At 40.7% G+C, this 24473-nt stretch overlaps 2 protein-coding genes across 7 annotated transcripts in view; both read left to right on the top strand.

Moving 5' to 3' along the window:
• The first annotated feature begins 760 nt into the window (after positions 1-760).
• Positions 761-17651, top strand: LOC117448082 (uncharacterized). Of its 2 annotated transcripts, none has more exons than XM_034085188.2 (7): positions 761-817; positions 924-994; positions 5965-6057; positions 10758-10845; positions 12751-13106; positions 14284-14471; positions 14921-17649. In XM_034085188.2, exons 2-7 carry the CDS (start codon positions 926-928, stop codon positions 15243-15245), a joined length of 1119 nt encoding a protein of 372 aa, XP_033941079.1. In that variant the 5' UTR covers positions 761-817; positions 924-925; the 3' UTR covers positions 15246-17649. The 2 variants fall into 2 exon arrangements, with proteins under 2 accessions (XP_033941079.1, XP_033941089.2); XM_034085198.2 differs by having other exon boundaries at positions 770-786; positions 14921-17651.
• Positions 17652-20364: 2713 nt separating this feature from the next.
• The window catches only part of LOC117447888 (caskin-1), a 33532-nt gene continuing 29423 nt past the window's right edge, over positions 20365-24473 (top strand). For all 5 annotated transcript variants that reach the window (XM_034084874.2, XM_071203367.1, XM_071203365.1 and 2 more), the window contains exon 1: positions 20365-21153. In XM_034084874.2, the coding sequence (XP_033940765.1) occupies positions 21060-21153 (94 nt within the window). In that variant the 5' untranslated portion in view covers positions 20365-21059. The remainder of the gene's footprint in view (positions 21154-24473) is intronic.

Below are 24473 nucleotides of genomic sequence, written 5' to 3'. Positions count from 1 at the left end.
TATTGATGTTGATGCATTTTTTACATTTTTGCCCCATCATGGCAAACTTGAGAAAATAGCTCAATCTAGTGGAAAATAGATAAAACTACAGTTTTGAAGCAAGGGCTCAAGATTGAAAAACTAATGTAATACATTGCATAATTTATGACCTTGCCAAAATATATGTCACATGCATCAACACAACCCAAAATGATCATCAAGTTAAAACATTTCTAAGTCAAGAAATGTCTTTAGTGCTGCATTACAGTTATGTAAAGGATCTCAATGCTACAAATTGCATATGTCCTTTAGGAGGTTTGCCAAATGAAAAAGTTACTTTCCTCTAACATAAATATTAAGAACAATTTTAAAGAAATTATAAGAAACCTTTTTGAATCATAAAACATAGCGTCGATGTTAATAATGTAGTTCTGCTTCTAATTGACTGGGGGCCATACCTTCTCCTTAAAATGTAATTAGATAAGATTACTTTATTGTCATTACATAATGCAAGCAGAGTGTAACGAAATTAAGAGGGTCCAACCAGAGTGCAAACAGTCAGTTATATACACATCTATCAGCAGTCTGGACAAAATAAATGATACAAGTAAAGGTATCTTATATGAACTTTAACATTGCGCCCTCTTGTGGCGGAACAGATGAATGTCAGGTACTGCAGTTTTGTATAACCAGCTGCAAGCCCCGCCCACCTGGCCGTGTTCTATTGGTCAATACTTCTCCATATACATACCTGATTGGACAGCATGGGCTGTTCGTCACAGTTCCCGGAACTAATGAAAACATTGTGTAAGTGTCCTGTCTTCATCTAAATAGTTCAGTAAGTACCTCTAAATGTTTATTTAAAAGAAGTCTGAGACTGTTGAGTGAGTGCTTGAGGAAGGAATTTCAATGATACGTAACATTTGCATTCAAACTGTCTCCAGATATGCCGGTGTCTCCTGTTAAAACGCGCATCCCCCTCACCAGTTTGGGTCATCTCATAACAGAGGTGAAGGTAAGCAGAGGGTTTGACTTTTGCATGTTCAGCCTGCAGTGTTGGGATGAAATCAAACACGGGCTGTGAAGTAATGGAACGAAAATGCTTCTGTTAAGATTGACAACTCGATTGACTTGGCAAACATTGAGTTATTTGCATTCCCCTCTTATCGTAAATACCTGTGTGTTGCCATTTGCTCTTGCATTGTATTTTTTATTTTCCTCTGATTTTTAAAACACAGGTGAAGCCACTTTCACTACCTGAAAGAGAATTATCCTTTTAGATTATATTTAGCTTGATCATAACATTTTAGATAAGATAAAGGCCTTTTGATCTCCAGAAACGACATTGAAACAGTCTAAAGGTAGACATATATAAAGTAGGCTATAATAAAACAAATGGTTGTTCGAGAGTGTGGACTTTAAAAACGTTTAAAAGAAGGACATGGCATTATAAAGTGTTATATGCACACTTTAATACAGGTAGTAGCCTATAAATATTGTATTAAAAAATTAATTAAAACTTGGATTTAGTAGACTTACACATTGAAGTTCTAGTTGAGACCAGCATCAGTCTGTTCGCCCTGCCTGGGAAGATTGTATTTATTTCAGGAATGCAAGGAAGTCATAAAAAACTAATTTCTGTCTACATGATTACTGTGACAAAAGTAATTGTTAATACTGTATATTAGCGTGATGTCTCTAGAAGATTTGCTAAAAAAAAATGATATATGTCAGATTCCTCTTACCCTTTTTTATTGTATGTTTGGTGTCTTTTTTTGGAACATAATTTCACTCATTTTTGTGCAGAGGGATTGCTGAGGGAGGGAAAGAAAGGAAAGAAACAAAAGTGATTTAAGAGGCACTTATTACATGATATTATCATATGTGTATTTTTAGCATCATATCAACAGATTTTTTTAAGTATCACGTTGTCCTTCTGCAAACGTGTGTCAGGCTCACTAACGCTCCCAGCAGATACGTGTGAGAGGCTCTGGTAGGTGGAACACTTCTTAACATTTGGACAGAACCGGTAATGCAGCACTCTTATCACCTCCAACCTACATAATGCTAAGCTTATCTAATTTTGTATATTATTGCAAACATATTCTGTATTTACATCCTAAACCAGCAAACAATGATGTGATTATGTTTAAACATCTAGTTCTTCTGTAAGAAATTGCCTTGATCAAGACTCTAACTTTCACTCAATGTGTGTCTTCTGCATTTGTCTGCTATAGTTGTAAATTGATTTCAATTTAAATTCACAATAAAAAAAGAGTACAGCTGCTGTTTTCTAAATGATTTGAACAGCCATCTTCCAACTCAGCATGCTCCAGTCAACAACGTAGTTTTAAATAGTTGAATCTTTTTCCTCTCTGTTCTGATAATACCCACTGCAGAATAATTCAGCGTTACTGAGCAGAGCCGCCTCATCAGCACTCTGCTGGCGCCCCTGGCACACTTCATGCAAGTGTAATGTTCATAATGGAAATGATTCCTCTTTTCACATGAGTCCTTATAGCCTGCATTCTCCCCCTCGTGTGCTGTGATTCACTTGTTCCAGATGAACACTTCACTGCATTGATTCAGTGAAGTGTAAGACAATGTTACAAGATGACAAGCATAAACTACATTTTTACAGAGGCTATTTTTTTAGTTTTTATTTAATATTGTTTATTGTGGTGTAGCAAACATAGATATCCTCTAAAGCAGGGTAATCCTCTGTATAAAACACACCTTTTTTATATATGTATTCAACAAAGTTACTTGACATGCTAAAGAGTCAGCTTTAGGGGTGCTGCTGGTTTGGCTTATGCTAAGCTAAAGGTCTCCTGTTGCAGCTTAATATTTACTGTAAGGACATGAGAAAGTAATCCATTTTGCAAGATAATAGGCATTTTCCTGCAAATGTCAGGCCAACATCCATGAGTACCAAGTCCATTTTAAATGCTAGCTTGAAAGAGGAATACACTTTAAACACATTAAAGGTCCCCTATTATACTGTTTTACATCAATATATTATAGGTCTCAGACATATACAAAACATGTCTCTGAATTGTTTGGCTCCAAACACCAAACGGATCATTGTAGCATCCCATAATCCCCTCTGTTTCAGCCCTGTTTCAAAAGTGCTGATTCTCTGTCTGTTACTTTAGATGAAAAATAAGGAGCCCCTCCCCACACCCCTCTGGGAGATATTTGTTTAAAAAACCACAATGGTGCTCTAGTGCCCCTTTCACACCAGCGCCTTTTCAGCTCCGGCTCGGAGCTAGAGCCTGAAAAGCGCCGGGTTTTCCTGTTCACACCGGAGCTGCGCCGGCTCTTAGCTCCGGAATCCGCTTCATTTCCAGCTCCAAAAAATTGTCAGTCCAGAGGCAAGAGCTTTGGAGCTAAGAGGCGACGTCGCTTACGTCTCTCTTACGGAGCGTCCACACTACAGCTCCAAAAATAGCTTGGAGCTGGGCGTGTCTGGAGCTTGGGGATTTTATTCAAGCAACACGGCCAACAACCAATCACATGAATCTCCCGCCCCCGACATACAAAGCAAAAAACCCCGGGGATTTTATGCGAGCAATATATATATATAAACTCCCCAAACAAGCGAAAACCTACCAGTTTCCCCCACTGTCTCTGCCACCTCCCTCCATGCCTGGTTCCTCCGGTTTGTATCCCGGTAGGTGAAGAGGGTCTGGTCATACAAAACCGGGTGATTCGCTACGGCGATAGTTAGTTTCTCCTCCGACTTTTTTTGAAATATAGAAATGAACGGCGGGATATCTCTCCCAGCTTAGACGCGGTTTGATTGGCTAGCGCTTCAGCTGTCAGATTTTGGGAAACGGGATTTGATTGGCTGGCGCTGGCTACTCCGGCGTCCAGGCGACCAGAAGTTGAACAATGTTCAACTTCTGGTCGCCTGGGACGCCTGAGACGCCTCGCTCTGCTACCCACAATTCAGTTCGGCGAAAAAGCGCGGCTACGTGACGTCACCCCAATGAAAGTGAATGGGCAGCTTGGAGCAGCTTGGAGCTTTCGACGCTGTCGACGCTGTAGTGTAGACGGGCCGCTACGTCGAGGCGTGCAGGAAACTAAACCCACCTCCCCTGAACATGGGTCGACTGTTATGCCTGCCTACAAGCAGTAGTGCCTATAAACACACTTTATAAAGTCAGGCAACACTAACCAGGCTTCGTGTGATTCTGTTTATTTGTGCCTTACTTTGACCATCCGTTCGCTGTTATTGATCATTGTGGAGAGAGGCAGACGTGTTGTTTTGTATTATTGCAGCTATCGGATGCAAGTAGTCAGTTTAGCTTCGGTTGCTATGCCAACATCACCCGTTTTATACCAGAGAAACTTTCATAACAGCGTTGTGATACCAAACAGTGTCAATTCAGACTGACACACATTCACTTAGGCTAAGGGGAACTGGGGATATGCATCAGCTGCTTGTGTGAGTCGGACAGTGAATACTTTAGAGCGGCCGCTGCAGTGTGAGCTAACCGGGAGCTAACGGGAGAATAAACTCATGTGGAAGAGCAGCACTGCAGCGGTCGGTAAATGCTGCAGAAACACATTAATAAACAATGAACCACGGCACTCTGGAGAAAAGCATAAGGTTGGAGAAGTCGTTATTTAATTTATTCTGGCTTCGTGTGATTAAAAGCAACACGATCATCGACCCGACGCAGTTGTTGTTGTTGTTGTTGTGAGCGCCGTAATGTGTGCCGTTGGGGAGCAAATCAGCGATGTAAACGGTGACGTCATGACGCAGCTCTGGGGCGCCAGTGGGCGGTGTGAACAGAGCGGGAGCTGAAAAGGGAAACCGGAGCTGAACCAGAAAAGCTCCCGCTCGGAGCTAGAATATGAAAAGCGCTGGTGTGAAAGCCGCATAGGAGGAGATTTGGGTGATAAAATGATCAGCTCATTTTCAGACAGGTTTTATATAAATGGATCAGGACAAAAAGTAAGCAAATCTTTTCTCCTGAAACTTTCAGAATCTCTTTACACAGAGGGGACACATGTTGATGTATAAAAGACATGAAAAAGTGGATTTTTCACGATAGGTCACCTTTAATGTTCACATGATTGCCATGCTTAAGATGAACATGTGTTCGTCAAAAAAGTCAAGCTTTATTGTGTTTTTGTTGCATCTATTTGAGAATTGAGATATTGAATTAATAAATAAATATATCAACTCAGCATTTGCAATCAAAGAAAAAAACTACAAAAATCTTCAACCAAAGGAAATGGCTGTGGTGGGTCTGGAGAAGGAGCTCTGTGCTGCCAGCAAGTCCAAAAGATTAGCTGGAGCTCCGGTTGATGAATAATTCAGTTTATGTGTTTGTTGAATGTGACTTGAAAGAACATAAACCAGTTTTTCAGTCCTTTTTCACCATGCCACTCAAAAAACCGCTTGTTTCAACATGCAAAAGTATTTGTGTCAGCGTCTCAAATGTCACTGACACTTAATAGAGAATTGTTTCACATTCGTTTTGACTCTGCACAGCTCTCACACTATCTGATGGGCTGGCATGGCGTTATAAACAAACCGCATTCATTAAGCACTTTTCTTCCTTATTGAACAATAGTTTGCATTGTCACCCGGCAACAAAAACATTTGCACATTGATGGTGACTTGGGGTTCAGTCTTGTGATCATAAAACTACAAACTACGTGTTTAATGGACGACCTGTTATTTCTCCTGAGCCACATGCAACCCAGGGTTTATTGATGTTTGGTTTTGTGGGTTTAACTGCTTTTTCCTTCATTTTGACTTGTGGGTTACTCTTTACTATATTATTTATGTATTTCAATGTACATTGAGCCAACTTGCAATGAAATGTTGTTTGCAAACTACTTCACTATGTCTTTAATCTTTTCAAAATGACATTTGTATCATTATCCTGACAAATGTGTAAACACATCAAGTATTCTGGCTGCAGGGCTTTCTCTTATTGTCTTTTTTCTTTTGTGTGTGCGTTTCAGAAGCAGCTGTTTGGTATTGAAGCCCCTGCTTCTTCGGAACTGACTGGTTTGAGGAAATACTTTAATAGCTACACTCTGCAGGGTTGCAGAAATGTACGTAATACACACAAATGCACAGGCTGCATTCAATATGAACTTTTTTAAGTTTTTGCATATCAAGTCCCTCAGTCAGAAATGTGTCCTTCTCCTCTCTCTTGCAGTATGTCTTGGCTACTTATGGGGTCTTTGCTCTAACAGTGTGTGTGTGTGTGTGTGTGTGTGTGTGTGTGTGTGTGTGTGTGTGTGTGTGTGTGTGTGTGTGTGTGTGTGTGTGTGTGTGTGTGTGTGTGTGTGTGTGTGTGTGTGTGTGTGTGTGTGTGTGTGTGTGTGTGTGTGTGTGTGTGTGTTGTGTGTGTGTGTGTGTGTGTGTGTGTGTGTGTGTGTGTGTGTGTGTGTGTGTGTGTGTGTGTGTGTGTGTGTGTGTGTGTGTGTGTGTGTGTGTGTGTGTGTGTGTGTGTGTGTGTGTGTGTGTGTGTGTGTGTGTGTGTGTGTGTGTGTGTGTGTGTGTGTGTGTGTGTGTGTGTGTGTGTGTGTGTGTGTGCTGCTGAAGAAGCTAAACCAACATTTATTTATTTATATATAATGTTTTATTCACCCAGTTTAAACTAAGAATTACTCCGATGACTCCGAAATCATTCATTTTGGAGACTAAATAATACCTACTTTTATTGGTCTTTTTGGTAACAAACATAATTAATTACTAGATAAAATATTATCATTCGAAAGTTATGTGCTGGAAAAACCTTTACACTCAATTAATGCATTTAAATATTCAAACCAAGTGTTTAGATAAATAAATGGCTTATAAACTGCATGTAATGTAGGTTTGTTTGGGTGGGGCTCAACGCTTTCCTTTTGACCTCCTTTCTAGAAAAGTAGATTAGAATGCGAGTAATTAGAAATATGCCAAACATCGTTTTAATCTTTCACATTCACTTTGAGTGTTCAGATTGTAAATTCCGTCAATTTCTTATTCATTTCATTATACATTTTCAGGGTTGGGAGGGTTACTTTGTAAATGTAATCAGTTACTGATTACTGATTACATGGCTCTGAAAGTAATCCGAATACAGTTACAGTTACGTGTCTTTAAAAGGTAACGTAATCAGATTACTTTTAGATTACTTTTGGATTACTTTCTTTTTCCATCACAGATGGTATGTTTTGGTGAACAGGAGACACAAAAAGCAAAAGGAAACTGAACGTGTTTTTACTGTTTTAATGGCTTATCAAGAGCACAACTGAAACATAACCTCTGAAACGATGCAACAACATAATACACGTTTTGGGGATGCAGCTTGGGATGTGAGGAGTGAGGGACACGGCTTAGAACGGGCGTGTCGCCTTCTGTCCTGCCAGTGTTGGCAGGACATTAATTAAAATGTCGAACTCGGACTTCATTTTAAGGACATTTCGGCCAGAGGTGTAGAGCTATATTTGTTTAAGCACCGGATCGGCAAAACAGGAGAGTGTGTGCACCAGTCTGCCTTGATCTATGTATTCATATCCGTGACTCTCACAGTATCTGCTGCCCACAGCTGTTTTATAGAAGGAACACCTCCTTCACTGCACCAGGAGGCAGCGGGAGAGTTAACTCAGCCTCTGAGAAGAGGAGCTCGCAGTGCCTTTCACGCACCGCCTTCACTGTGTTTACCTTCAGAAATAATCATTAGTAAGGCTAAAGAGCGACCGCAGGCTGATGTGTTTTAACCACACACACACACACACACACACACACACACACACACACACACACACACACACACACACACACACACACACACACACACGCGATTTAAACGCAGACTTGTGTTCCTCCATGTTTCGTTGTTATTGTTTCACTGAGCGAACGGACCCGCGATTTTTTTTCAAACGCTTTTTTGGCCCATCTGCGGCGGTAATAGGTTTTGTGCGCTGTGATGATTCCGCTGTACCTCTAGTAATGAATATTAAATGTTGTGAGGAAATCTTTCCACCAATAATTCCAATAAGTAATCCAAAATGTATTCACTTCAGGTTTACCAAAGTAACTGTAATCAGATTACTCGTTTTTCAAATGTAACGCGAGCTGAATACAGTTACTTGATTTTTGTATTCTGATTACGTAACGCCGTTACATGTATTCCGTTACAACCCAACCCTGTACATTTTTGTGAATTTATCAGACATCGAATGTATAGGCTAATATTGCACGTGTTATCAATTACATTTTAACACAGAAACACACACATAGGCCCAGGCCCGGACTGGCCATCGGGAGCACCGGGAGGTTTCCCGATGGCCTGGCCTGCTAAGTGGCCTGCTGGCCTGAGGATTTTTGCTATGTATGTATTGTGAACGCAACGCTGCGTAAATGTGGGTCTGACTCTGCCTCACAGAGGGTGACTGGCTGTCTACATGATGTGGCCTGCCCACATGGCCACTTTCATACAGACCATACACTAATGCCCTCGATTGGTCTCTGTGTGTCATTCAAGCTCGGGAGGGTGTGTGTGTACCATAGACTGTATATATAAAGGTGTGTACGTGTGGCGCAAGTGAGCAAGAGAGAGAAAGCGCGCGCATCGGTTACGTGTAGGCTATTGTTGTTGTTAGCATCTGGTGCTAGCTAGCTGCGCTAACGGATATAAGGAGCTGTTTCAACAACAAGGTGGAGGAGAGTCCTCTCCTGTCAGACTGAGAGGCTGATAACTACAGCTCAGGTGAGGTAAAGGACTCTGCTGAGTGTTTCGATAGTTAACTTAGTTCTCAGTGGGTCTCACGGTTTGGTCACCATTCATGTAAACACATATTTCCATTTGAAGGGAGAGTGATTAGTAAAATATGCATGAATAATAATAAAAAAAACGTTAACTAGGTGAACAAATGTAAGATAAACTTTAAAAACTTGTTGAGAGCTAAAACTAGCCTTCGCTGCTGCCTCAAAGAGGAGAAGGGGGGAGACAGGTGAGGCTGGTTCAGGAGCCCAGACACACTCACAACTATATTGGATATGGTATGTTATTGGTTATGGCCATGTTATTATGATTTTATGATTATTTAAATGTATACAGTTCTGTTTCATGTGGGTGTAGTTTCTCTCTTTATTTCCCCCTCAAAGTGAACCAGATTGATGCATTTAAAGGTGGGGTAGGTAAGTTTGAGAAACCGGCTCAAGATACACTTGTTGTTATATTCCATGGAATGCTCTTAACATCTCGATAGCAATGAATATCTGAAGTGCTTTGACAACAAATCCATTAAAAAATATCATCTGTGGAAGCCGTGGCGCTGTAAAAAGCACGACAAATCATCTGAGCCGGCCCGGCTAAAGTAACTGGATGGCCTACCTGCCTGTCAGCCTTCCATCTGTGCACACTTATCTCGTGCCCTCATTGGTCATGTGAGCGTTCGTGTGTGTTGGAGGAGGGGCTCTGTGAGGAAGTGGCAGATTTGTTCCGGTTGTATATTTTCAAATTCTAGTGCACTCCAGCTGGTTTCTCCAAAATGACCTACCCCAACTTTAAGTCCAACATTTAAAAAAAAAAATCTTACCGGGGGAGAATGCCCCCGGACCCCCCTATAGGATTTGAGGTCCACTCCCACTTAAAATATGTTCACATGAATAGGTTCCTAAATAGATTTGCACATTTGTTTAAATAGTAACCCATCTGCATGTTTATTTTTTGGAAGTAGATTTAGAGGGCTATCACTACGGGCAGCAATGCTGTAAATATTGACAAATAAATCCAGCAAAATGGCACAAAAAACTGGTAGTGGCCTGGCTGGGTGTATAATTCCCGGCCTGACTTATTGTCCCAGTCCGGCCCTGCATAGGCCCATTCCCAAACCGCCCCCTACACCCTACCCCTCCATTTGTGCGTTCACGCGGAGGGTCCGCCATATTGAGGGCTGTTCCAAAGCAACGAGTGTGGAGGGGGAGTGGGCTATCAATCCCTCAAACAGCGAGTCTGCAGCGATGCTGACTTGAGACCCGCTTGAGACCGCTGTGTGTGTCCGTCAGGAAACACGCTGTTTACAAGTAGTTCCAGCAAACATCCACTGATAAACTGCGATGTTAACAACTTCATGATAACCTCATATGTTTTTAACTTAGGATCATACCTGTGTTTAGTCTAGAAAAAGGTAAATGTGTGCATTTTATTATAAAGTTGTGTATATTTACAGACCGTTGCAAAAACTAAGAAGCTTATAAACATCAGGTTTAAAACTAAAAGAGCTTTGAAACACAATGAAAGATATTTGGAGTTTTATTTGAGTTATTCATTTACACTTTTTGTCTAAGAGATGCTGATTTGAAACCGTTGTTACATACAGTTACGGCATTTCCTGTTTCTGCCGGAGAGAGGTGAGGCCGTCCCAAAGCTTGCTGCTGTATTTACTCCCTCCATCTGACAGGAGGGAGCCTCGTTGAGCTGCGAGTGTGGCTACAGACGGAGTTCACTCCATCACGGAGGGGTATGGTCGAGGGAGTGGTTTGGGATTGGGCCAAAAACGCACACACAGTACTGACAATCACGTGATTTAAAAGAAATCCAAAAGCACCAGCACCTGAGTGCGTGCGTGTGCCCGTGAACGTGCGTATCCATGTGTTCGGCTTTTGTGCGGGCGCCTGTCAATGAAACTATCATTGTGGAGCATGTAACAACAAGTAGTTAAGTGTGTTACAGTCTAAAGGATGACCATCCTGCGGTTTTAGAGAGCAGCCCCGCCCCCACATTTCAAACCGAAAGTAAAACTGTTTCTCCTCAAAGAGCAGCGACCTCTCGGCAGGGAGATGCCGATTGAAGCTCACTGCTGCCCGGACTCCACACGGCTCTGACGCTCAGTCACTGCAGGAAGGTAAGCTTTGTGCTCCATTCATGCATGTTTAATTTTAAAATGTCCTGTGTGCCATTAATGACAAATGATAGTCCTTCATTCATCTAAACTCATCAAAACAATAATCCCGAAACAGACTCATTCATCTGAATTGGAGGCTCTTTCTGTAGGCTACTGTATACAACTATAACTGAGATTTTAGTGGTTGATATAAAGAGGCAAATTAACCAGTTTACATTTCCGTTAGTTATGGAAAGCTAGACATCCTCTACCATTGTAATTTACATCTCATGTCACCTCATTAAAATGTCATAAGGTGGAAACACAACATTATTTTTTAGTTTCTTTTTTGCACTTTCTTGTGTCCTCTATTTGTTCTGAACTCTTGAAGCTCTTGCATCAGTATTGATTTTGGACACACTATTTCACATTGTGCCTTTGGTACAGCTCACTGAAGCTGGAGTGCTGACAGACAGCTTTAACTTCGGGGAGTTAAAGGTCCCATGTCATGGCCATTTATACGGATCATAATTCCATTGTTGAGTAGTATTGTTATACTAAAATAGATTTATATTGTGCAATTTTCCAAACTCATATTGGTTGTGTGAGCCCAGTGGCCGCCTGCGAGACAGCGAAACCCAGCCCGAAACCAGCCCGAGCACACACACACCCGCAGCCTGGCTGGGAGTTTGTGTACGTTGTTTAATGTATTTTAAAGCCCTATAATCTAAGTTATAGGAATATTAAAATGTATTTAACTGCTGTTCCCCTAAATAAAAGTGAAGTGCTTTAAAACATAAAAGCAATATATTACAAGAGCATTTTTTCAGAAAACTGAAAAAGAGACGACACAAATTTGTATTTTACATGTATTTACTTTTAATAACAAACCACTATGTTAAATTATTTTGTATACATATTGTATTAACTTGTTTAGTGATATGGGGAAATACACTTTTTTTTTTCATTTGCTTGAAAGTGAAAGTATATTCTCTGTCCCAGTGATTGATGATAATCAGGTTTATGGTCTATCACATAACACTGATTCTGCACACAGACATAGTGGAATGCAAGTTTTGCAATAGTATGCAGTTAATGATAATGTTATAGTAACACTGTATCTAACGTTAAAGGGGTTGCTCTGAGTCATGATCCTAGAGAACATTTTAACCAGACTCTCCAGCTTTACTCAGCTTAGTTTGTAGTGAGTTTCACCTCAGGACCACAACTTCACTCTCACCACTTTTGTAATATCATTTCCGATTGCAACAGACAGCTATTTTATATCTCTTAAACTTACTCTACACTGCTTGCACCACAACGCACTGAAACGTAGTTTATGATTCATATTATTTAGGCTGTAACAAGCAAGACTCCAAATAAACGATCGTTTGGCTCTGTTACTGCTGGACGTGTAAATATGCAGCTGTTTCCTGATAAGTTTATCATATCTTTTTAAAGCTTGTGTCACCCCAGTGTGGCAGTGGGAGTTGTTAAAATGGGAAGGAGCAAAGTGAAGGAACAGCAGCTATCTGGAGTAGATGCTTAGAAAAAATAAGCATTCAGACAAGGATTAAAGACTTTAAAAAGTTGCATGGGAAGATTAAACTGCAAAGAAATATATATATTAAATAATCCTCATTGTGTGAACTTATCTGGCAAGGGCTTGCATGTAACAGACATTCATTTATATGTGAAAGTCCCACACTCCAGCTTTAAACTGTGATGATGTGTCAATGTTGTGTTCACAACTGGTGTCCTTTAATTTTAGGTTTAAGAGGAGGTGAAAGTGCAATAAAATGAAACATTTAGTCTGTGATTGTTCACCTTTTTGTGTTTCAGCTAATCAAGTTATTCGATGACAGATGGCTGTGCCTCTGCTCCCCTGTAAAACTTTGAGACAATGTTTTTAAATCTGGATTAAAGCAACAGGGAGTCTGAGAGAGAACGGAGAGGCAGATGACCGACCAGAAAGGAGTCAGGGATGGAGGATCTGCCAGTTACGAAAAGAGAAACTCGTGCAACAGGTGGTCAAAAGGAGGATTCTCCTTTGTAGGATGGTCAGAGACAATCTTGATAGGAAAGTAGTACAGAGCAGAAAACAGAACCACGCAGCAGACACGCAGAACCAAAGCCAACCCCCCGAGGAATCTGCAGCCCCAGAACGAGCCCGGAGCCCCGAGAGAGTTCAACCCGAGAGCCAAGAGCCGACCGAGAGGCAGCTCGATTTACTGCTCTGGCAAAAACTCAACTCAAATGGAGAACCAGGAAGCTTGTGCCAGGTTAGTACTCAACGTTTGCTCACTGTGGCTTTACCGCTCTGGGATAATGATTTTTAAACAGTGCACAGATGGCTGGAGAGAGATAAAGTCCAAAATCAAATAGCAGGATTTCATTATTAAAGGTAACATCAAAGAGGGGAAAGAATACAGATTTGTCTGTAGTATTAGGGCAAAAGCACAAGTATAAAGAAATAAGTCAAATGACTAATTTAGCAAAATGACTTCAGAATTATATATATTATAATTTAGTTTTTTTTATTGTGATGAATTAATAATAATAATAATAATGGGTTTAATTTGTAAAGCACTTTATATTTTACTTCAAATCCCGAAGTGCTACAAGCAGTGAGCATGAACAGTATAATACAGTGATGAATGTATATAATACATTCATCACTATAATTGTTCAGCTGGTAAAGAAGAAGCAGGTTTTAACTCCTGGTGGCTAAATGTTATTATTTTTTTATGATAAATCTCATTTCTTATATGAACTATTTATCAACTGAACTGAAAGTGAATACAGCTGATATTATGGCGGTATGCAAGCTAAGATTAGTTCCAGTCAAAGACTATGAAACAATGGTAAAAACGATACAGTATACTGCTGGAAAATCAAAACCTGATGTTTCTACTTTGTTTCACACACATGGAGCTGTTGCATTGAATTGGCATTTGATAATCAGGAGTTAGAAAACAAACACACAAACTCTCTGATGTTTTTGCTACGTCATCGTCTGGAATTATTTTCAACCGGAGTTCGTCTTTGGACTTTGAATGTTGATATGGAAACTTTTCAGCCTCTTTTTTGTCGCTTTACAGCGCTGTCTAAAAACAGGACCTCTAATCTACATGTTTTCAGTTACCATCCGTCTAAAATACTGCACTGTAATTTATTGTTTTTAGTATATATATTATTATAACACAAGTATGATTATTCTTAAAATATAGCATCTTTCAAAAATAAATATTAAAGTATGTCCATTAGTAAACTTTGATAGGATGGCACAAACTGATAAACCTAGTTAACCTATCACTGATTGTACTGTTAATACACAAACTACTTCAAATCCATTTTAGTTTCTTTCTGAAACACCGCAAAGAGTTTTCTGCTTTATTGTCTTTCGTCTGTGACTAAAAACAATTTTGGCATTGACTTCAAACATGTCTACTTCTGTAGCCATTCCCTGGAGTGGATGCCGAGAGCTTGCCCACACACCTCCGTCCATTCAGCAGCGCAGCAGAGTACAGATTAGTCAAACACACCTACCAGCAGCTCCAACACAGCGGCTACTACTGGGGATCAATGCCCATGGAGGAGGCACACGCAATACTCACACGGGCCCCACCCGGTACCTTCCTCATCAGGTAGCCTACCTCTTACATCTGACAGTTTCATCAGTTCAGCGTACATTGTTTTTCTGCAACTTTGTATGCCGTTGTGTTGCTCAGGTGTTAGTTTAACAAGTGGATTTACATCTAAATGGGATTTAGTTAGTTTAAATAAGGATTAATTTAAAGCAAATTTAGCCTGTATATTATGTTAAATGTATATATTATATTTTGATTGCAGCTGCATTTATCATAACTTTTGATATATCCAGTTCAGTCTTATTTTAACATTAACAATTGTGTTCACTTGACATATCTCTGTTTCGATATAGAAGTTCAAAATTCTTAGAAGAACAAAATTAGACATGCATTTTGATATACTGTCATCCTGTGATTTCCTGTACTTCATGTCACATAACAACACGGTAAGGGTAAACGGCATTAAGTGCCCACAAAGTGACTGTATGTATGCTGCTGTGTTGCAGAGACAGCGGCCAGACGGATGTTTTCTTTACTCTCAGCTACCAAAGTGACGACGGCCCGACGAGTGTCCGTGTCCAGCTGAACAACCTGCTGTTCAGTCTCTACGGCAGCACCAGGACTTTTGATTCACTCTTTGCTCTGCTCACTTTTTACACCGGCTCATCCTGTAAACTGACCTCTCCTTATCGTAAGCAGCGTCCGGAGCACCTGACGCAGATGTGCAGGAGGGCTGTGATAGGCTTATATGGAGCTGAACATTTAAGCACCTTACCGGGACTCAGTCCACAACTTAAAAACTATGTTCTGTCGTACCCCTGTTGTATATAGATGATGTTTATGTTGTAAGGTAAACAAATATTCTGTATTTGTGTTATTTTCAATTTGATAAATAAGACAAATACAGCCTAAGCATTTTATCTGCAAATTGTTAAATGGTTATTTGCACACATTTTCATTCATGGATTTTAGAAGGTACTAGTAGTTCATATATTTTCAAGTTTTTCCTCATTTACATTCCACAAATCCTGTGCAAAGAACAATATCTATTACAATAACTATTTATATCCTGTATTAAAAATCAAACACTGTGCCGCCGCATAGCTTAGTTTGTAGAGTTGGCCCCCTGTGGAGGACCCAGGTTCAAAGACCAATTCACTTATCAACGCATGTGTGTCTCAAACATAACTTAAAATGTATTATTTATTTTGTATTTAACAAGGGCCAGAAGGAAATTCAAGTACTTGAATCTGTCATTTCTGAACAGGAAAATGAAACTGAAGATTTTATGATTATGTAGCCTCCTTGGGATTTTTACATAAATAGCTCATTATGTATGCAGGTTATTTGTGAATAAGTAGGCCTCATATATCTTGTATGGCATGCTTTTTTACCCCAAAGAAGAAGCGTGTGTGCTTTTTACATTACATTGCATTTAGCTGACACTTTTATCCAAAGAGACTTACTTATTGTGCGTTCGACCAACAAAATACAAGCTTGAAGAAAACAGAATCATATAAGTACATCAGGCTTCATAGAGCAAAAACATTTCAAGTGCTACTCAACTGGCTTTAGATAAGCCAGTCCTCTATTAGTATATAAGTGCTTTGTTAATAGTTCTATCGCTCGAAGTGGAGTGCTTTGCGCTACTGTTATGAGAATGTTATCGTTGATCAGTGCAGATGCTCGCATCGTTGTTTTATAGTTGTAGTTGTGGTTGTTGTTGTGGCTGGCCTAAACTGCTTCAATGATACACCAGTTTCTAACATCCATAAAAATGTACAAGTGCTTCTGTTTAAAGCTACATTAATTGATGTTTGGTCACTTGGGGGCAAAAAACATCAATAGAAGCCAACATGTTACCATCGTAATATGTTATGACTGAACAATTAGCAAACCGTTATTTGCTAACAGCCTCCTGAGGACTAAGATGTTAACAACTTCTCTTTTTCAACTTGATTTGAACAGAAGCCATGAGCTGCCATGATTGCAATTATCCTTTTTAATCCTGTTATCTCGCAGTTGTGAGTCAATTATCTCGTTATGTCAGGACAAAGGAGTATTTTTCTTTTCATAATGTGTTAATTATCTCATTATCTTAGGAAAATAACAAGTAGGTTTCTCTCGATAATTGGACACATACTTAACTTTTATCAGGAAGCAATAGAGTTTTTTTGGAAGTTATGGATGAATCACAAAATTAAAGTATATAATGTAGCCTACATATCTTCTAAGCGGGCTAATTTTCACGTTTAATATAGTAGACAGTAAACAATATCAGCTGGGTTACGTCTTCTGAATATCATTGTACATGTTATTACAGGCAACTTTTTGATCCCATTTAGTATCCAGCAACTCCTAAATAGTATCGGTGTTTTTGCTAACTTTTTACTAGCTAGTGAGTTACTGGCTTCTAAGTTGGTGTTAATGAGAGCACCAGAGACTCAATAAGAAAGTAAGTAAAACAGAAACAATCTTCTATAAGAGGCTGGAAGGTTCAACTGTGCAGGGTTGGTGAATATAATCTGTGCTTTTGTGAATAAGAGTAACTCCTTTCACATTATAGCAGCCATTTCATTTAGGTAAAACGTAGGTCACGGTATTGATTAATGCACTTTCAAAGTCTCAACTCTAACCGTCTATTCAAACGCTCTTGAAATAATTTGACATCCCTACTTAGTATTTTCAGTGGAACAACAAAAATGGTGTGTGACGCTTTGTAAAATGTTTTTGTAGTTTGTGCACAAGAAATAAACATATGTAATTGTTTTAAATTAACAGGAAACCGAGGGCCATGATTTTAAGTCAATAAAGGCCGCTGCATGCCTATTAAACTTCAACAAAAGTGTCTGTTCTTTTGTGCAAGATCTTGGAATTTTGTTGTTGGACTCGCGTGTGCAGCCTGCCTCCAGTGGTCAATCAATGAACTGCAAATGTTTGACACTTCGTACATTGCTCCACTGCTCAGCCAAGGAGGTTGACACTTGATTGCAGCACACTATAAATCAAAAGCTTTTCCTTACTTTATCATTTATACAGTGTAAACACAAATCATACACTAAAAAACAACAACACAAAATTGGTTTGGAGAATGGCATAGGGTAACAACACTTTTTCATTAGACTCACACATTCCTGTTTAACAGCAGCTCACTTGAGTGCTGAGTCACCACATAGTGGGGTTAGTTACCCTGCCATGTAAGAAAATGCCTCTAAACTGAAATCTGTCACTGCAATCAGATACACTTTGTGTCAATAGTATCCACAGCATGCACACAGTTTTGATTGAATAGCAGTCTTCTGTCATGTGTTCCACATCCTGTCCTAAATCTGACTGGCAGTGGCCCCTTTAGTCGAAATTAGCCCTGCACCAGGGACACGTGCACTGCACACACTCTCTCTCACACACACACACACACACATACACACTTTTCCTGTCCTCAAATTATCCCTGCCTCATTAACAGAGCCGGCCCGACCCATTAAGCAACATAAGCGGCCGCTTAGGGCCCCGCAGCCACTAAGGGGCCCCCTAGCAACAACAAAAAATGAAAACAAAACAAAAATCTCAGTACACCGTCGCCGTGATAAGTATATTTAACTAATTTTGTTAATATGCCTAGATTGCTTACTCTCAAAGTTATGTATTATATTATTGAGTCAATAATATAATACATTAACCGTGCTTTATCTGAACCTCATCATGACAGAGAGGACGGTAGGAATGTAATTTCCCGTGTTCAGTGAATGCAACAGAGGCAAGACACCAGACCAACCAGAGAGTTGAATAGAAATAAACATCTGTCTTATTGGCTGACAGGTACCTATCCTGTGAGCTGTGACAATGTTTAAAATAAACTGTCAGTCGGACTCAGAGTTTTTGTGCCATGTTAGGGAAACTTCCATCCTACATCTGCTCCCTGATCTCACGGCGAATTGTAAGTGGCTACTGCCTGAGATCGCATGCTGTAGTTTTATTAAATGTGCCAACTGCTAGGACTGTCTTAGGGAAGATAGCATTTAGATGCACAGCTCCACTGTCATGGAATAGTCTGCAAATGAAATGGAAACTGAGCAATCTGGTGCCACTAAATGTCTTTAAAGCTCGGTTGGATGCTACTCAATCGGAAGCTGTTGGTACCTGCACATGTGGATAGTTATGTCAATTGTAAACCCTGTAATGATGCTGTATGATGTCCTTTTTATTGTTCTGTTTATATTTTTATGTTTCAAATGGAACCTACTTGAGCAGGTCTCCCTTGAAAAAGAGATCAATTATCTCAATGGGATACACCTGGATAAATAAAGGTTTGAAGTGAAATGAAGATGGACATCAGAACTTTTTTTTTTTTTTAAACGACAATTCTCAAGCAGTGGCTCACACAACAACCCCAGAGCCACCACCTGAGCCAGGTAAACAAGGTATGTAAATGTCAGTAAACTTCCAAGTTATGCGAACATGTAAGCAAAGCATAAATTACAGCTACGTTGACGTTACTTTGAATCGCGGAGGTAAGCTAAACCGTTAGCAAGTAGCTATAGCTAGCCAGATATATTAAATAAACACTTATACAATCGAAATGTAATGTTTTTTAGCGTTATCTGGTGATTTCAAAGAAAGCTCTCTGGGAAATGTTGACTTACTGTTCGACATGAAACTAGAAGCTACCTTACAGTACACAGTTGATCCTGAGTCCTGTCAGTTAAAGTGTTTCATAGTTAGCTTAGCTAAGCATCAACCTAGCACTGAAATATATGGATGTTATGTGAAAGTATTTCTGAGAAAAAGTCAGCTGAAATGGTGGCATAGTTGCCACTGCTTTACGTGTCTACAGCATGTTTGAACGTATTTGCAGCAGTAAATGTGGCTGTTTGGCTTTGGTTCTTCTGAATGATATTTCTATTGACAGCTAGTTTATATGTGAATATTAGAGATGGACAGCCAGAGAGAATAAATGAAAAACAGTTATGAAATACTATATGACAAAACAAGAATACAGTTTAAGTTATTTGTAAAATATCCATAAATAAAAATCTGTTTACAGTTCTGTTTCATATGGGTGTTGAGAGATGTATCCATAGATCTCTTAATTTTGCTCTCAAAGTGCACCAGATTGATGCTTTTAACTTCAATATTTAAAAAAAAAAAAATCTTCCTGCAGGAGCATGCCCCCGGACCCCCCTAGAGGAGGTGAGGACCCCCCTAGGAGGTTAGGTCCACGGTGTCTACATGCTTATTTATACAATATGTGTGCTTATGCTAACATCATAAGACAAAAGTTGGTTCCGTGTTGTGTGGAGTGAGAACGTGCTAGAGTGAGGGGGACTTTGGGGGGCCCCCAAAAGTCTAGGGCCGGCCCTGCTCATTAACCTTTTGCAATGTTGACGGGAAACCATCACCATGTGACACATATATAGAGGCCCAGTTTATTTGTTCAGCGTATCAAGTATGAAATGTAAATGTAAGAAACAATTGAAATGATAAATATAACTTGAATAAAAACAAAATAAAAGGGAGAATAAGTATCAAAATTGAGTTTATTGCCAGGAACGTTTAAAAATACAAATAATTTGCTTTGTTTTTGTGCAAACATAAACAACATAAACAATAAGTTGTAAGAAAAGGTCAAAATCTATTGATTATAAAATAGAATATATATATATAGGCCTATATTTAAAATAACGTACAATGAATATAGGACAATATACATTGGGACAAACTGCAGCATATTTTAGGGCTTTGCAGATTTGTTGAGAGGTAACCTAACGATAAATAGAAATATGCAAAATATATTCAGAGAAAAAATAAGGCCATAGTGCAATACATGAATGACTAATGTCAGATTTAGTAGATGAAAGACAGTGTGTTGTAAAATCAGATGTATCCATCTCTCTCTCTTTGAGCGACAGTGCTGAGCGTCTCCGCGCACTCCCGGACTTTGCCTCCCACTGTCCCGCGCTCGCTCTGCACGCGACTGAGTACACATTATACGATGTCAAACGACCTCTCCTGACTTGTCCACTCGCACGCGCGCAGACACGCGGACTCGGATTACAACAACTGGAGTGGCGCGCACACAAGTCGCTCGTGTTTATGTAATGCCATATGTGACTGTGAATGTGTGTGCGTATGCGCGCTGGAGCTGGCGCGAGCTGGTCACCGCGACGGCGACAGCGGTCACACGTTTAAACATCAACGACCCGTGCGTGCTTCTGCGGTCTGAGGGCTCGTGAGATTTCAGGGGTGCGGATTTGACCCAGCATATAGGAGGGCGCTCGAGCTCCACGGTTTTCACGCACGGCACGCACGTAAACCCGGTGAAATCGTCACGCGGATTGAATCAGTGGAATCTGTCGCGAGTGGGTTCCTGCGTGGCATACCGGTGGAGAGCCAGGTCCAGTGGGTCGATCGGTGGTCGGTGTGCGTCTGCAGCACCGCGCAGAGAGGGGCGGCAGAGCAGGGTGTGCGGTGGACTCCTGGCCGATTCGGAGCATCCCACTACCGGCAGCATACATCCCTCCGCGCCTCAGCTCAAGCGGGAGGCCCGGAGCAGCGTCAGGATGTAGCGGCGGATTAACGGAGGAGAGAGGGCGCTCAGAGGAAGAGAGCGGGACCGAGAGGACCAAGGCGGCGGGACGGAGGGGACATGGGGAAGGATCAGGAGCTGCTCCAGGCCGTGAAGACCGAGGACCTGCTGACAGCTCAGCGGCTTCTACAGAGACCTCGGCCGGGGAAAGCCAGTCAGTATTCCTTAATCTTCCTGCCACACACACACACACACACACACACACACACACACACACACACACACACACACACACACACACACACACACACACACACACACACACACACACACACACGCACACACGCACACACACGCACACACACACAACCAGTCATACCTTGTCATAACGTTGTAGGCTAAATCTAATGGGATGACATTTAGCCTAAATGGTGCACTGTGTGTGTGTGTGTGTGTGTGTGTGTGTGTGTGTGTGTGTGTGTGTGTGTGTGTGTGTGTGTGTGTGTGTGTGTGTGTGTGTGTGTGTGTGTGCGTGCGTGCGTGCGTGCGTGCGTGCGTGCGTGCGTGTGTGTGTGTGCCTTTGCTATGACGTTGAGTGTGTGATAGTGATGACGTTGCACATGTGTCAGAATTAAATTAGAAATCAGGAAGATGCTTGTCACCCCATTTTCCTCCATTGATCGTTTTTCTGTGTGCGCGTGTGAGTGTGTGTGTATGTGCGTGTGAGGCTGAAGACATGGAGGTCCTACACTCCTCTCGGGACAGGGATTATTGGTGTGTGAAGATGCCAGATGTTAGTGGTAATAATGTGTTCACGTGCAGACATGTGCACATAGTGAATGTGGCGCTCATGGGTGTTTGTCAGCTGAGACTTGAGGTGATAATTAGATTTCAATTACAGCCTTGAAACTGCTCTCCTCCTCTCCCATTTTATCACCAAGCTCCTCTCAACTCTAAGTTTGTCTCCTCCTCACTACTCTAATTTCCTCCTTCCTTTCCCATGTTGTCTCCTTTCCTCTCTCTGGTTTTACTCCCTGTTCAGTTCCTTTCTTTCTCCTCTTGTTTCCTCTTTCCTCTCATCCTTGTGTTCTCTATCATTGCCTCATCTCTTATCTCCTCTCTTGTCCTCTATCCTTGTTTACCCATCTCTTGGTTTATCTCCTCTATCCTTATCTCCTCCCCTCTCTTCTCCTCTATACTTTTCTCCTCTTCTCTATCCTTGTCTCTTATCCCTTACTCTATTCTTGTATCCTATCCTCTCCTTTATCATTGTCTCTTGTCCTCTACTCTATCCCTGTATCCTATCCTCTCCTCTATCCAACCCTTCCCTTCCATCTTTGTCAGCTTACTTCTCCTCTCATGTCTTGTCCTCTCTTCTTGTCTCATCTCTCTCCTCTCTCCCTGTAACCTCCCATCTCCTCTCCTCTTCTGTCCTCTATCCTTGTCACCTCCCTTCTCCCCTCCTTTCTTCCTCTCTTCTCTCCTCTCGTGTGTTTGTCTGTGGACATTCAGGCAGTGCCATGGAAAAGAAAAATGCTTCTCCTCAAATGCCAGAACAGATCAGCTCTGAGTGCTCAGTCCGTTGCACACTGACAAAGAGAAAGGGGGAGGTGGGTGGAGGGTGATGGAGATGAGGGGAGAGGAGGAAGGCTAGAATGGGAGAGAAAAAGAGTGAGACTGCAAAACAGAAAGAGGGAAATGACAATTCATGAATGCAGGGATGCAAAGAGACAGGAAGTGACGGAGAGAGGTTAAAGGGTGAGTTATGGGAGGTGTGTGTGTGTGTGTGTGTGTGTGTGTGTGTGTGTGTGTGTGTGTGTGTGTGTGTGTGTGTGTGTGTGTGTGTGTGTGTGTGTGTGTGTGTGTGTGTGTGTGTGTGTGTGTGTGTGTGTGTGTGTGTGTGTGTGTGTGTGTGTGTGTGTGTGTGTGTGTGTGTGTGTGAGACACTGTGTGAATCCAGGTTTATGTTTGAATAATTAAACAGGAAGCAGGGTTTCTCTGCGGGAGAATCACACACACAAACACCGCTAACACCTAACACACACACACACAGTTACAGGGAATTGGTGTGCAGATGTACACACTCGACACGTCAGGTGTTAGTCATGTGCCTGACAGCGTTTTCATTATTAACTGTATGCTAATGAAGTTCAGTGCAGCAGGTGAGAGGGAGTTGTTTGCTTTGTCAAAATGTCACAGTTTGATGAAAGATGGATTTATCAGTTCAAGTGGTGAAGGACTGTATGAGGCCATTTCATTTCACAGCCCTTCTTGGTCACTGCCAGACAGAAACACTTCTTCTCTAACCGATTAAATACATAGTTTGAAATTATTCATTCAGATTAGATAAGGGCATCGATACTATTCTCATGTCTGAATGAATGGTCAACAAGTAGCTAGCTAGCAGCGGGTTAGCCAAAACTACTAACAACAACTACACAGCATAAAGCTTCAAACACATTTTTAGGGGCTTTATTTCCAGGATTACTTCCTAAATTTCCCCCACTATTTTCTACACGGCATACTGATCCTTAGGATATCACAAGATCAAGTGAAAATATATTTTGTCAGGCTTCAAGTAATGTGTTTGTCAGAAACACCAATGGTCGGACCAATCAACTCCAGCGGAGAGGAGCTACTCAGCTATGAGCATTGTTTGGCATCTGCTACATCAGGCCTGGCTCGTATATATCTTCATTCCAAAGAGAATCAAACAGCGGCACTGAAGGTGTTTCAACATTGAAAGCTTTGGAAAGAGTTTGTATGACAGATGGTTCATCCAATCACCTGCCAACTCTTTTTTACATTGCCTTTTCCAAACAGTTTCAAAACTAGTTCTTCTCAGATGGTTCTGTGTAACAAACCATCTGTCTTTTGAAGAAAGAAAAATGAAAATAAGACTGTAAAAAATACAGGAAATATCTTGCAAAAATATTGTCAGTGCATACAGTATAACTAACCAAAAAAATGCCTTTCAAAATATGCAAGAAACGCCTCAAGATAATGTCCATATCCATCAATATTTCATTACTTGAAAATGTATTTGGTCCTAAAATATTTGAACCAACATGGAGCTAGAAGAAGGGTTTTTATTGGAGTTTAAGATAGACTGTAAATGGCCAGAGTAAGGACTCAGCCTTAATACCGAGGTTCCTGTCCTATAGATCAATCGTTTTGTTTTTATAATAGGATTTGTTGACAGGAAAATAAAATGTCCCCCAGAGTTTAAGTTAAAAGTCTTGCTGCAATCATTATACTCACTGTTTAATGACATTATTTGTCAGTGTATTGGATCATTAACTTTTTAAAAGTTATAATGAATCCATTCAGACAGAAACATAGCGAGTTCCTGTACACTTTAAAATAGATGTAGACATAAAGCTCATTTGTAAACCATTTGGTAATGCTTTCCTTATCTTTGGCTCAGTTGCAATAAAGCTCTTAATCTTAGAGATATGAGAACATCCTTATCATAATTGTATCTCTCTTATGTTATATCAAGAAACTGAAATGGGCACAAAGTAATTTGTATAT

This window comes from Pseudochaenichthys georgianus, chromosome 1 (genome assembly GCF_902827115.2).
Source record: "Pseudochaenichthys georgianus chromosome 1, fPseGeo1.2, whole genome shotgun sequence".
Lineage (NCBI taxonomy): Eukaryota > Metazoa > Chordata > Actinopteri > Perciformes > Channichthyidae > Pseudochaenichthys > Pseudochaenichthys georgianus.
Note: the sequence above shows the minus strand (reverse complement) of the source record. Positions and strands in the feature narration are given on the sequence as shown.

Bases quoted from the DNA above. Each gene is read 5' to 3' on its own strand.
- LOC117448082 (XM_034085198.2), top strand. The intron at 995-5,964 runs GTAAGCAGAGGG...TGTGCGTTTCAG, and splicing joins ATCTCATAACAGAGGTGAAG to AAGCAGCTGTTTGGTATTGA. The intron at 10,846-12,750 runs GTAAGCTTTGTG...TCTGGATTAAAG, and splicing joins CGCTCAGTCACTGCAGGAAG to CAACAGGGAGTCTGAGAGAG.